The sequence below is a fragment of the Miscanthus floridulus genome, chromosome 14 (assembly GCF_019320115.1).
Source record: "Miscanthus floridulus cultivar M001 chromosome 14, ASM1932011v1, whole genome shotgun sequence".
NCBI lineage: Eukaryota > Viridiplantae > Streptophyta > Magnoliopsida > Poales > Poaceae > Miscanthus > Miscanthus floridulus.
In genome coordinates this window covers 7,571,523-7,584,885 of record NC_089593.1, presented here as the reverse complement: position 1 = coordinate 7,584,885, position 13,363 = coordinate 7,571,523, and the positions used below count along the sequence as shown (strand labels likewise).

The 13,363-nt window shown below is 42.6% G+C and overlaps 1 protein-coding gene across 1 annotated transcript; it reads left to right on the top strand.

The window, feature by feature from the left end:
- Window positions 1-12,426: 12,426 nt before the first annotated feature.
- Window positions 12,427-12,900, top strand: LOC136502959 (uncharacterized). Its single transcript, XM_066498199.1, has one exon. The coding sequence runs from the start codon at window positions 12,427-12,429 to the stop codon at window positions 12,898-12,900; it is 474 nt and encodes a 157-aa protein (XP_066354296.1).
- Window positions 12,901-13,363: the final 463 nt, after the last annotated feature.

The window sequence follows — 13,363 nt, the reverse complement described above, 5'->3', positions numbered from 1 at the left end:
GCGTCCACCGCGCCTACCATGGCCAAACCCTACCATAGCAAGCCCTCATTCTGGCTAAGCCAGGTCGGTAGAGACCTCGCAAATACCTTAGCGAGCTTTGCCTCACCTAGGCACACGCGTTGCTCGAGTGAGCACCTGAGGAAGCCCCTGGACCGCCTAGTCGTACCTCAACAACGATGTGACCGTGCGCCTAGAGCACCGCCATGCTAAGGCCGTTCTCGACATTGCCAACCGCCTTGATCAGTGAGGACCGACTGAGCATGACCGCCATGGTTCCACGCACCGAGATATGAACCCATTGACCCAGGGACCCCTCCAAACCCTGCTTTCACCGGAGCCGAGCCTCTGCTGGACCTCCACCACATCTAAGACAGAGGAGCGAACTCTGCCATGCGAAATGGTCGCCGGCACCACTTCTCCAGTGAACCATGGGACCCACCAAAACCCCTAGTGAAGGTAGTTGGACCCTATAGCCCCTAATTGTGTGTGCCATAGGACCACCGCACCCATCATCGCCATTGTCGGCGATGGCAAGCCCTAAGGGTTAGGGCTTGCCTTTTGCCCTAGCCGCTCTCATCAGAGCATGGGAGAGTGCCAGGAGACCCCGAGGACCATGAGCCCTGACAAAACCCTAGCTGCGCAGTGCCACCATACCCGCTGCCACAACACCACGCCGCCATTGCCATTGTTGTCCTTGGGAAAGCCCAAAGGAGCTGCCTAGAACCCCTAGCCGCCTTCGCCAAAGCTCAGGTGAGCTCTAGGAGACCGTAGGAGGCTCGCCGGGCCTTCATCATGAACCATCGAGCGACTTCACTACTGACAAGCCCTTTGAGGCCCACATCAAACACATGGCAGGGCATGTGCTAGTGCATGCGCTCCCCTAGCCGCCACAACAAGTGCCTGGTACACCATGAGCTCGAGAATGGAGAAGGAAGGATGGACACTGGTCCACCGTGAACCAAGCCCCGTGTCCATGTAAGGCAGAGCCCCCATCCACCGTGCACCTATGCCCATGAACTGAGCCCGTTGGAGTCCTAGTCCACAATGTGGATAGCCTGGCTGATCGACATATGTCAGGGCCAGCCCAAACTAGCCCAACTCGGCCCATATCTAGGCCCACCAAGCCTAGTTAGGTTTGTTGATCATTGACCGTCAGCATTGACCATTGACCTAGTCCCACTAATCAGTCTCAGCCAAGTCGTCAACCAACCAGAGAGCACCACATGTCATCCTTGTGTTTTTTCCTCCTTTTTCTTTTTCAAAAAATGAATTAAACCTAGAAAATTCATAAGAAATTTATCTGACCTCAGAAATATATGAAACCAGTGTCCAAAATTTTCTAAAAATGAGCTCTATGTCATAGGCTTGTGTATGAGTGCATTTGGATCTTTTGAATTTCTGCTGCTTCTTTGTGATCATCTATAGGAGTCGCTTATCATGGCTATATGTCTCGTTTGATAGCCTCAGAGGAGCAGTAGCTTAAGAAGGAGAACTACGAGTACATGAAGGACCTCGGAGATGACCAGACTATAGGTGCCACGTCCCATCCAACCTCGTAGAATCCTATTAGACATGCAATATATTAGCTGCTAGTGCTTTACTTGCTGCAAATGATCTGTGATAGGTTGCATGGTAGTATTGCTTGAAGCCTATACCTTGACGCAACCCTACCCCTGCACACCCGCTGTTAGGCTAGATGCTTGCTTATATTATTTGCTACTTACTTCTACTCTGCATTACGTTTGTGATGTGATGCTTGGTGGAAGGATGTGTTGTGAGTGGCTAAAGTACATGGTGCCATAATAATGATGATAACTTGAGGAGGTCTTGGCGTGTGTCTTGGGTGTGTGGTGAGGGTCGAGTCGACCAGATAGGATTCTACGAGGAGTCTTTTGTCAAGTCTTGCTAGGAGGGTGTGACCTAAGCATCCTCTATGTGAGGTACCTATGGCGAGTACATGTGAGATGAGTAGATTTCGAAGAGGAGACTCTTCGTGGGGTGAGTCCCCAGAATGGAGGTGCCATCAAGGCATGGGGAATGGTTGCCCCCTTGTGAAGATGTGTTGTTTGGTCCCCCTAAGGACTGATACACTCAGAGAACCGGTCCATAGGAACCTGTTGATGCCAAAAAATCCCAGTCATTGGCCGATCGGGACCTGGCCGATGGAGATTCTTCGTCATCAAATGATAGGCCTGGAAGATCTGCTTAGCTTTAGTGCAAGTCCTGTCAATTTTAGAGGTCCGCGGACGTGCTAGTCAATTTGACCATTCAACTGACAAGCTAAAGACAATCCTTTTGAAGTCCGAGTTGATCGGCCAATCGGGCCAATGTGATCCTGATGCTGATAGCAATTGTATATTGAAATATGGCAAATAAACCATCAGCCACCAGGCCATTCTAGAATCTTGATGAGCATGAACAGATCATCATCGATTTAAGTCAATTCAACATAGAATATAATAATGAAGCATAAAGCTATTGACTAGAAAGTCGATAGGAAGTGGAGCACTGTCAGGCCCTTGGCCCATTGTGATAAAAACCATAAGCCATTGAGACTCACTCTGATGTCACCACCAGTCGGATCGAATGTTAGCCGAGGGCAGCGCTGGCACCAGGGCCCCAGATTAAACCACATAAATTAATGGATCTAATCTCAATAGGATTTGATTCCAATAGAACTCCGAGTAGAACCAAGATACTCTACCATACATCGGCTAAAACATACTATTACAAAGTATAACTCGACAAGCCGATGCACTACTTAAAATATTCTAACACTTGATATCATATCGGCTAGTTAATAGAATCATAATGCTAAGCCAATATGACATGCAACTCATCGGCTGAATGATAGATTGATATTGCTATCGACTACAAGCCGATAAGTATGTATGGACTATCGGCTAAGAAGCTGATAGGTTGAAGTATGCAGGTTGAGCTATAGCCAGAGCCATAAGCCTAACAAAATTTAGTCTATCATCACCACCAATCAGGTCATTCGATGCAGCATTGGTAGCAGGGCGATAAAGAGAAACTGGCAAGCCGATAGATCTAACTATAACAAAACAAGCACTATGTAAAGCCAGGATTAAGATTCATCGAGCCAGCAAGCGATCTAACATCAGTCAAGATATGACCGAGTTGGAAGAACAACAAGACAACAAATTTATAAGAAATGAGCCGATGAATCTTAATCAAGGCAGGTGATTCCATCAAATCCAGTAAGAGGTCATAAGATGCAGCCTTACGAGATGTGGTAGAATCAATAACTAGGGATCTAGACGAAATTACAGTGATGCGCCTGTAATTAAAGCCTAGAGCACCTATATGACGAAGACCATGGCAAACTAGAGATCAAAGATGATGCAGCCCTGCTTGCTAAAGAACTCATCGAGAAGCTACATTACTCCTACTCCTAATGCAATGGTGTGATGCCAAGAACATAAGTTGTATTGATCTATGAATTGATGATTACAATGGCCGAGGGTTCATATTTATACCCTGGGCTAATAAGAGTCCTAATTGGACACGACACACACTTTCCTAAAGATAAAACTTGTCTAACAAGATAAATCTAAAGAAAAGGAAATATTAAGATACATGGACTCTAATTTCCCTTATGTAGAGTCCTTGTTGATGAAGCTTCCTTCTTCGTGCGACCAAACTAACCGTACATGGCCAAATATATTAATTGGCGTATGTGCATGAGTATCAGCCAAACATGCAAGTCTGATGATCATGTGTGTATGCATATCTCCTTTCTTTTAGTCTAATCTTCTAGCTTTCCCCTTATCTGCATGTGAGGAGATCTAGGACATCATGCTTCTCCCAATATAATATTAAACAGTATTTCCTGGCTGGTAAGGAGCTCCTAGATGTCATGCACCTTCGTAAATATTCCTTAATTAGGATATTTTCTTGATTTTGACACCATCAGCCGATTCCTTCCTTTCTAGGGTAAAATTACCAAATTTTGGTGTTAACAGAACCATTACACACCACTCGCTCCTGTTTTGGTAGGGGACGGATGTGAACTAACCTGGGTGATGCCACTACTGCTAGGTTGTAGTTGACAGTGTAGGGAGGTACGAACGTATCCACACCCTCCCGAGACCATGTGGTGACCTTGTAGGCCCGGTATTACGTTTCATAGTCTCAGCGTGCTGGTGGACTCTGGGGTGACTCAAGGCTGAGTGGCAGGGTGGTATCGTTCCAGCTTAGAGAGCAACCTGGAATCAGCCTAGACAACGACCATCATTGATGATGGTGATCTAGTGGGTCCAGGTGTAACCCTCTGTAGAGTTTTGGTTGATCGATCGATACGAAGCCATTCTTTTATGGTTGTGGACCTCTCCTATGAGTTCACTTCACTTGGCTAGTAAGAGGTGTCCTTCTTTCTCGCCTCCTGGGTTGGTACAGGTTTCAGCCATAGGCCATTGAGGCTAGGCATGAGAGGAGTTGTCCTTGCCACCTAGAGAGCGAGAGTGTGGTGAGATGTGTGTGATGGGTTGGATGGATGGGAAATTAGGTTAAGACTTGAGAACAATTATAAAATATTAATGAAACTTCACATAGGAAGACTACAGCCATATATAGGTCTTTTGCTCTAATCCTTGCATACCACTTTCCACAAAGCAAACACAAAGCATAGGGTGGGAGCTAGTGGCCAGTACAAATCATACTGATAATTGTTCAGCAAGTGACGAGCCTGAGTATGACTACCAGGGCAACGATTGGGAGGATTAGAGGTCTTGTCCTATGCTCAAGATTGCCTAAGGAGATGGAGTCTTCGCCCGCTGATGCGCCTTCTAATGTTGTTCTAGATGCCGTGTGCTGTGAGTGATTCCACCAAGTGGCAATGTAATAATGAGTAAACCCTTCTATTGTACTCTTTTAAGATAGGTATTCGATTTATGACTATGATATCGACTGATAATCGATAATGTGATGGCATGATCCCCTAGGACTATAACATTATGGTTTGTATCTGTGGGTTTCCCATCGAGGAAATCGTGGATCATTTCAGGAAGGCTCAGGGCTATCCATGGAGTTACCCAACTGGGAGCTTGGTCCTTGCATGGGCAACCTTGTGAGGGGCTCCAACGAGGACTAGGGGGAAGCTTGCGCGCTTCTTGATACCTCGATAAAAATACCAGCATCGTCGAACGAAAGTTTTTATCTCTATCGCATTTAAGCTTCCACACTTACTTTGCTATCTTGGTTGTGTGCTTTACATTCCTAGCTTAGTGATAGGCTAGTTGATAGGATTGGAACCTAGGATGAATAACTCTTTTGCGGTAGAGATAGCAACACACCTAGAATAACCTTAGAGGCACATAGATAGTTTATCTTTGCATAGTTTTTGCTAAGGTTAAATTAGAGGCCATAGTTTTAGAGAGTAGTTTTTAAGTGACCTAATTCACCCCCCCTTAGGCGTTATGGTCCTTTCAAGTGGTATCAAAGCCAGTGGCTCAATTTGGACCTTTGGCTATATCGCCGTTTGAGCCGACACTATTTAGAGAGGGAAGGATGGATACCTCTAGGCCTTCGCACTTTGATAGCACTAACTTTGCCTATTGGAGTGCTAGAATGGCTTGCTACCTTGAGGCGGTAGATTTAGGTGTTTGGAGAGTCACTCGTGACATGATGATTCCCCTTGAGAATCCCGAAACACCAACCATGAGTGATGAAAAAGAAATTCATCTAAATACAAGAGCTAAAAATTGCTTGTTTGAATCTTTGAGCATGGATATATTTAACTAAATATACACTCTCTCAAAAGCTATGAAAATTTGGTTAAAGTTGCATGAAATGAGGGTTCTATTTGACACATCAAGCTATGATGATGACCATCAAGAGGAAACTTGCACATCCCACTCCGAGGAGGAGGAAGTCATGCAAGTTGTTGCCAAACTCAAAAATATCAATATTCAAGCCAATAGACCTAAAAGGAACACAAGGAGGACGAAAAAACCCTAAATATCCAAGATTGGCTCATGGATTTTGACTTCTCAAGTGGATCTTCATCAAGCAAGGATGAATCATCACCGAGCACTTCACATTTGTGTCTTATGGCACGAGGTAACAAATACTCAAGCTCTAGTGAAAGTGATAGTGATGATGATGAGAAATCTTCACATGAAGAACTTGCTCAAACTATCAAACACTTTCATGAAGTTTGCACTAGTCAACAAAAGAGAATAAAAAATCTAAAAGCTAAGATAGATAGCTCACGAAAGAGTTATAATTTGTTGCTTGAACAATATGAAACTTTTGCCAATCTCAATGTTGAGCTATCAAATAAAATTGAACAACTTGAAGCTAGTGCAAACTCTACTACTGATAAAGAGCGTATGTATGTTATTGATAATCTAAGAACTAAGTTAGCTAGCTCTTAAGAAGGTCATGAAAATTTGCTTGCTAAGACAGAAATGCTTGCAAAACATAATGATGAGCTAACTAACAAGCTAGAAGCTATCGGTAGTAACCCCGAGGCACCTAAAATTGAAAAACTTATTGAAATAATTAAAAGGATGCCTCTACTTCTTGCATTGATTTAATTGATGAAATCTCACCTCCTTGAAAACAAGTTTGTGTTAAGAATGTTATTGTAGAAACATGCTCCAAGGATAGTGCAAGGGAGAATGAGAAGCTCAAGCAAGAAGTAGCTCGCCTCACAAAGGACTTGGTTCAAGTGAAAGACTAGGCAGAGCAAGCTCAACCTCATCAAGATAACACCATCATGGGAGTGAAGAAGCTTGATGATGGAGCAACCATGGTTTGCTAGGTATGCCACAAGGAAGGCCACAAGTCCTATGAGTGCAAGGTAAAGAACGGGGGAGAAAAGAAGAAAGAAAAAACAAAACAAGCAAGCTCTCCAAAACCTACACCAATTAGGTGAACAAGAAGGCCACAACACCCTACCTGTTGAAGAAGAAAAAAAATGACAAGTTGGTGTCCATCAAGGTGAACAAGCAAGACAACACTAGAGGCTCCAAACAAATTTGGGTGCCAAAGGAGATAATTTCAACCATGAAGAGCACCAAGAAGGTTTGGATCCCGAAGGTGAAGTGAGAAGTCCAATGGACTTTGGAGAATTTGGAGTCTTGGTAAAGTTGGGATGCATATCATGGGTGCATCATGTTGGTCAAAGTCATTGCCAAGTGAGTTAGTGAAGACTATGGACCCAAATTTCCCTTCCCATGTTAGATAACTAGATTTCATTTTCTTGCATTTACTTTTGGTATCTAGTTCCTTTTTATGCCTAGTTATTGCAATTATTCATTGATATTGGATGCATACACTAGGTAAATCATATGGTAGGATTGCTCGGTTTTACTCTAACCCTTGGAGCAAACCTACATGGTTTCAATTATTTAGGAGCATGACACATAGCTCGTTAAGATCATTCATTTTTTCAATTGATATCCTTAAGTTGGTATTCAATTGATTATTTGATATGTGCCAAAGTCCAAATTGTAGACAACATACCCCTAGTATCACTTAAGAAATGAGTCTCATCATTCAAATGGTATCATTCTCTTTAAGTGGTGTAACACCCTAAAATTTGTTACTTTCTAGAAAGAGTAAAATGATTTCTGTTCATTGTTTTGTGCTCATAAAAACATAGAGAAAAGAAAATTTTTCTTTGAATTAAAATTCAACATAAGGTTAGCAACATGTTTGCGCATACATGTCGTTGCATCGGTACTTTTGTGATGAGTGGTTTGGAAAATAAATTCAAATCTCAATCTTCAAAATATTATTTTCAAGTAGTGGTTTAAAAAGAATTTGAAAACTTGCAAAAACAAAAGATAGAGAATATGCTTTGTTTTCAAAAATCCAAAGGCTTCGAAAAGGTTTTGAGACGCGTTAGAGCGATGCCTCTCTTTCTGGGAATTTTTTCGATCTTTTTCGGGATTAAATTCCTATTTTTTAGAGCTTTGTCTTTTTCCTTGATCATTCCAAAAGTATTTTTGGGAGCTAAAACCACTTTGGTTGTATTCCTTATCCTTCAATCTATCTCTAAGAAATTTTCTAGAATTTTTCGGAGCTCTAGGATATTTTTCGGAGCATAAATAGTAATTCTAGACTTTTCTAGAATTATTTTAATTCCAAAATCAATTAATTCCAAAAAAATAATAAATATCTCAAATTTCTAAAATCTCCAAACCCCACATATAAATACATACTGGTGTTCTCCTTGACGCAAGGGTTCTAGAAGTATGATGTGATTTCCCAGCCGCCGCTCGTAGCCTCCTACATCTATCGCCGAAGTTCGTAAAGCTAGGTTTCCGACAAACTCTCCGGCGAACTATTTCGGCCAAACCGTCGCGTTCCGGCATCAACCACCACCATGAGGTAGCCCTCTTCGTCCTCTACTCCATCGTGTCTTTCTTTTCGTGAATCCATATTCGTTTGATCGTTTCCCTAACTAATCTTTGTCTTCTCCGGCGAGGTCCTCCATTGCCGGCTCCTTTTCTTCTTCTTCCGGCTCTTGGCCGCGTCACTGCAGTGGCCCATCCGCCCCTCGGGCCAGCCGCAACCTGGCCTGGGCCCCACCTGCGCCGCCTCCCCAGGTCCACGGCCCCACCGCCTTCCCCCGCGCCCCTGCTCCAGGAGCAGCCGTCGTCTGCCTGTGCGGGTGGGTGCCGCCTCTTGCCGTGCATGCCGCGTGGGCACCAGCGTGCTGTCGCGCGGCCACGTAAAGCTGCCGGCCGGCCGCTCAGCCCGACCGAGCGCCACCTGGTCAGGCCCTCCCCTGCTGCTTTTCCTGCAATCGGCTAGCATGGAGGCTGCTCTGTACGACAGACACAAGGTAGAAGATAATATATTTACGAGTTTGCCACTGGTTCGTATTTCCGTCACCGTTTATCCGTTTTAATTCCATTTTAAGTGGTTCAAGTTGCGTTAGATTTGTGTCGCCAAGATCTACGCAGTAGAGTTATTATTTTTCATGTCACATGTTTATGAATTTATTTTGATTAAAATATTAATTGGATTTATAATTATTTAATCGCTGTGTAATTAAAATTAATTTAGGTTTTTAATTCCGTTTCAATTGTGTTAGTTTCATCGCAATGTGTGCTACATGTTCATGACGGTGTGTTCCATGTTACCTTCTTACGCTTTTTATAATTTAATATTAATTTGATTAAAATTTATTTAATAGTCTTTTTAATTAAAATCAATCTAGTTTTTAATTCCGTTTCCGATCTACGTTCGCTTTGTAACATTGTATGCCAGGCGATGATGAAGTTATATACCATGTCCCATGTTTATAGTTTTCAACACAAATATTAATTGGATTGATATTAATGCTCACACCGTTTTCTGAATTAAAAGCAATATAGGGTTTTATTGCTTGGTCTTTCATAATTAAATACTAACATGATTAATAACGATCCAACTTGGTTTGTAATAATAATTTGCTTAGTCAAACCCGTTGCATACGATAAACTTGTTTATGTGCTCTCATGTTTACTTTTCTTTTGCAAAATTAATGTTTAACTTGCTTAAAGTATACCATCAATGTTTTTAAATAAAATATGATTAGCTCTTTCTCTGGCTTTATGAATTCAAATTCAAACTTGATTAATATAACTTAGTGATATTTCTCTGGAAATATCCGGTACTCTCTTTTGCTAAATTAAAAATAAACACAGCTAATGGTCGTTGTTTTCCCGCCGATAATACAAACTTCCGGTAGTTGTTTCTTTTCAACAGTGACTCTATTCTCGGTGTTTCTTGTTGTGTTGTGCCCATGTGAAAGCCGTAGTTTGGTTTTGCATAATTAATGAAACCTATTGGACTAACCCTATGGCTAAGTGTGATTATGAGATAAGTTGGTCCATGATCTGACTAGGAGCTAAATGGCACTCAAGGTGATGGAGATAGCCACAAGTGATGATCAAGTGCTCAAACTTGAAAAGAAGAAAGAGAAAAACAAAACCTTATGGAGCTCAAGGCAAAGGTATAAGTAGGGATTTTGTTTTGCCGATCAAGTCGCAATAGAGTGCATGATCGGGTTTAGGATTGATAGCCGTACTAATAAGAGGGGAACTCTCACGGTGAATATGGTTATAAAATGCCACCAGGTGAAATTAACTCCGTGCATATGCATTAGGATCTAGAGAACTTACAAATCATTGAAAATACTATGAAAAATGCTAACACACGTGTACAAGTCTTTGGAATACTTTGGTGTTGGCACATGAGAGCAAGGTTTGAAGGGTTGCGCTTAATAGACAAGATATAGGGTCCTTGGACCTTACTGGAAAAGCGTTGGACTAGTTGATTTTTGGGCCTGACGCCTAACCCAAGGCATAGGAAAGCGTCGGACACTGGTTAGAAGGGGCGTCGGATCATATGGAACACTGTTCACTCTGGTCCGACGGTCCCTCAGTCGAGCAAGAGAATGAGAGAGCGACATGTGGCAGCATCGGACCCGGGAGTTGGTCCGATGGTCTTCGTTGACCTAGTCTGATGGTCTAGAGAGCTCTCTAGATGCTCTCTGGACGGCGTCGGACCGCCTAGTGAAACTGGTCCGACGGTAGCTGGACCAGAAGGACTCAGACGTAGGAAAAGAGCCGTTGAGTGCCAATGGGAAAATTCAAATGGCTAGTGACATGTGGCACAATCCGGAGGCATTGGACCCGGACAAACTAGTCTGACGGTCCCATAACCGGTCCGGTCCGACGGTTGCACAGGACTATTTTTGTGTAACGGCTAGTAGAGGCTTGGGGCTCTATAAATAGGACTTGGTTCGGTCTTTGGAGGGTATCTGAGCTTCAAAACATTGATACACACCTTGTGAGCATAGCCAAGCCCTTCCCACTCATCTAGTTCATTTGTTGATCATCCAAAGTGAGTTGGGAGTGATCCTAGTTGCATTTGCTTAGAGTTTGAGCATCTAGTGGCACTAGTGATCGTGTTGCTGTAGGATTTCTTGTTACTCTTGGTGGTTGTCGCCACCTAGATGGCTTGGAGCAGCGGTGATCGTTGAGCGGAGGGTGGTGATTGTCTCCAGCTTTGATCGAGGTAATTGTGAGGGGTTTTTGTGCTTATCTGTGCTGGAGATCGCAAAAGGCAACTCTAGTGGATTGCTCATGGCTTGTGGATCCTCTCTTGTGTTGGTTCTTACGGCGCCCAAGTGTTGGGGTAGGTGTGTGATGCCTATTAGCGCGTGAGCCATCAAGGGAGTGTATCGCCACAACGTGGACTAAGTTGCTGGCAAGCAACCGAACCATGGGATAAATCTTGTGTCATCATTGGTATTCATTTGATTAATTTATATCTTGTCCGATTCGGTATATCGCTCTATCTCTTGCATTTCAATTCCTTGTATACTTGTATAAAGCTTGCTAGTTTGCCTTGTTTAGCTAGTTAAGTAGCTTAGTTGCAATTTGTTTTATCTTGTGTAGTTGTAATTGCTAGTTGCTTGTTTGTGTGATAAACAATCTAGAGATCATAGCAACTAGCATTCGGTAGGTGGCTTTCATAGTCTTTTATAATGCTAGAGCAAAATTGTTTTATTGCCATCTTATTCTCTAATCAAGTTTGCTCTAGTGTTGTTGTAGAATTTTTATTAGGCTATTCACCCCCCTCTAGCCATTTTGGACCTTTCAAGTGGTATCAAAGCTGTGGTCACCGTTAATTTGAGGCTTAACAACCTTCGGTATCAAAATGGCTAAAATCAACAACACTAGAAGGCCATCCCAATTTGATGGCATCAACTATGGCTATTGGAAGGCAAAAATGTGTACACACTTGAAATCAATGAATAGAAAGATTTGGGAGGTGGTGGACAAGAAGGTAGAGCTAGTTGATGCAGAACATCCCACCGCAAATGAAGAAGAGAAACTCCAATACAATGATATTGCTCTTAGTGCTATTCATGATGCAATTGATCCTAAAGTGTTTGAGCAAATCAAAAATCTTGAGTTGGCCCATGATGTATGGAAGAGATTGGAAGAAACATATGATGGCACACAAGCCATAAAGAGTGCCAAGTTATACATCCTCAAAGATAAGTTGACAAGCTTCAAGATGTAAGAAGGAGAGAGCATTCTGGAAATGTTCTATAGGCTCCAAGTGATTGTCAATGATCTAAAGGCATTAGGTGAGAAGGTGGAAGATGAAGACTTCTCTCACCGGTTCTTAAGGTGCTTTCCTTCAAGGTTTGAAACATTGGTCACCATCATTGTGAGAGGTGGCTTGAAGGATATAACCCCTAACCAAGTACTAGGTGATGTCATGACACAAGAGACATACCGTGTGGAAAGGGAAGGGGCTGGCCAAGAAGATGAGAAGAAGAAAAGTGTGGCATTCAAGGCCACAACATCATCCAAGAGCAAGGGCAAGGCAAAGAAAGAAGAATCAAGTAATGATCAAAGCTCAAGTGCATTTGATGATGAAGATAAAGAAATGGCTCTATTTGTGTGGAGATTTGGCAAATTCATGAAGAAGAAGGGCTATGATGTAAGGAGAAGAAAGGCATCATCCAAAAACAAGGAAGAACCAAGAATATGTTTCAAGTGCAAGAGCAAGGATCATCTCATTGTGGATTGTCCTTATAATAGTGATAATGATGATGACAAGAAAAACAAGAAGAAGGACAAGAATGATAAGAAGATGACCATTAAGAAGAAAAGGGGACATTCTTATTGTGTGACATGGGATAGTGATGCTTCTTCTAATGATGATGATGATGATGAGAGGAATGCAACCAAAAAGAAGGCTCTTGCAAGCATTGCTATCAACAACAAGCCTTCTTTATTTGGTGCTCCATCAACATGCTTCATGGCCAAGCCAACTAAGGTACAATCCGATGATGAGAGCAATAGTGAAAGTGAGGATGAGGAGGAGCCCTCCAAGGAGGAACTTCTTGACATGTTGTAAGAGGATCACTCTTACATGGACAAGAAGAGAAAGGAATTCAAAGAATTATGCAAGAAGCATCAAGCTCTTGAGTAGTCCTTTGATGAGCTCAATGCTACTCATGAGAAGCTAATGGAAGCCCATGAGAAGCTTGAAAAGGCTCACTCTTCTCTTTTTGCCCAAAAGGAGAAGGAACCTATTGAAACATGCAACATAGGTGTTACTTGTGATATAGTTAATGATTCATTTTGTGCACCTATTATTATTGCTCCCACTAACTCCTCTTGTAGCACATCCACTTCATCATCTATGAGTGATGGTTTCACATATGATACCTCACTTATGGTTGAAAATGAAAATCTCAAGAAGGAGGTTAATGAGCTCACTCACACCTTAGGCAAGGCCTATGGTGGTGAGGCCCGCTTGCTAAAATGCTTGGGTAGCCAAAGATTTTCTCTCAACAAAGAAGAATTAGGCTATAACC

Bases quoted from the DNA above. Each gene is read 5' to 3' on its own strand.
- LOC136502959 (XM_066498199.1), top strand. From the start codon at position 12,427: ATGGCTCTATTTGTGTGGAGATTTGGCAAATTCATGAAGAAGAAGGGC.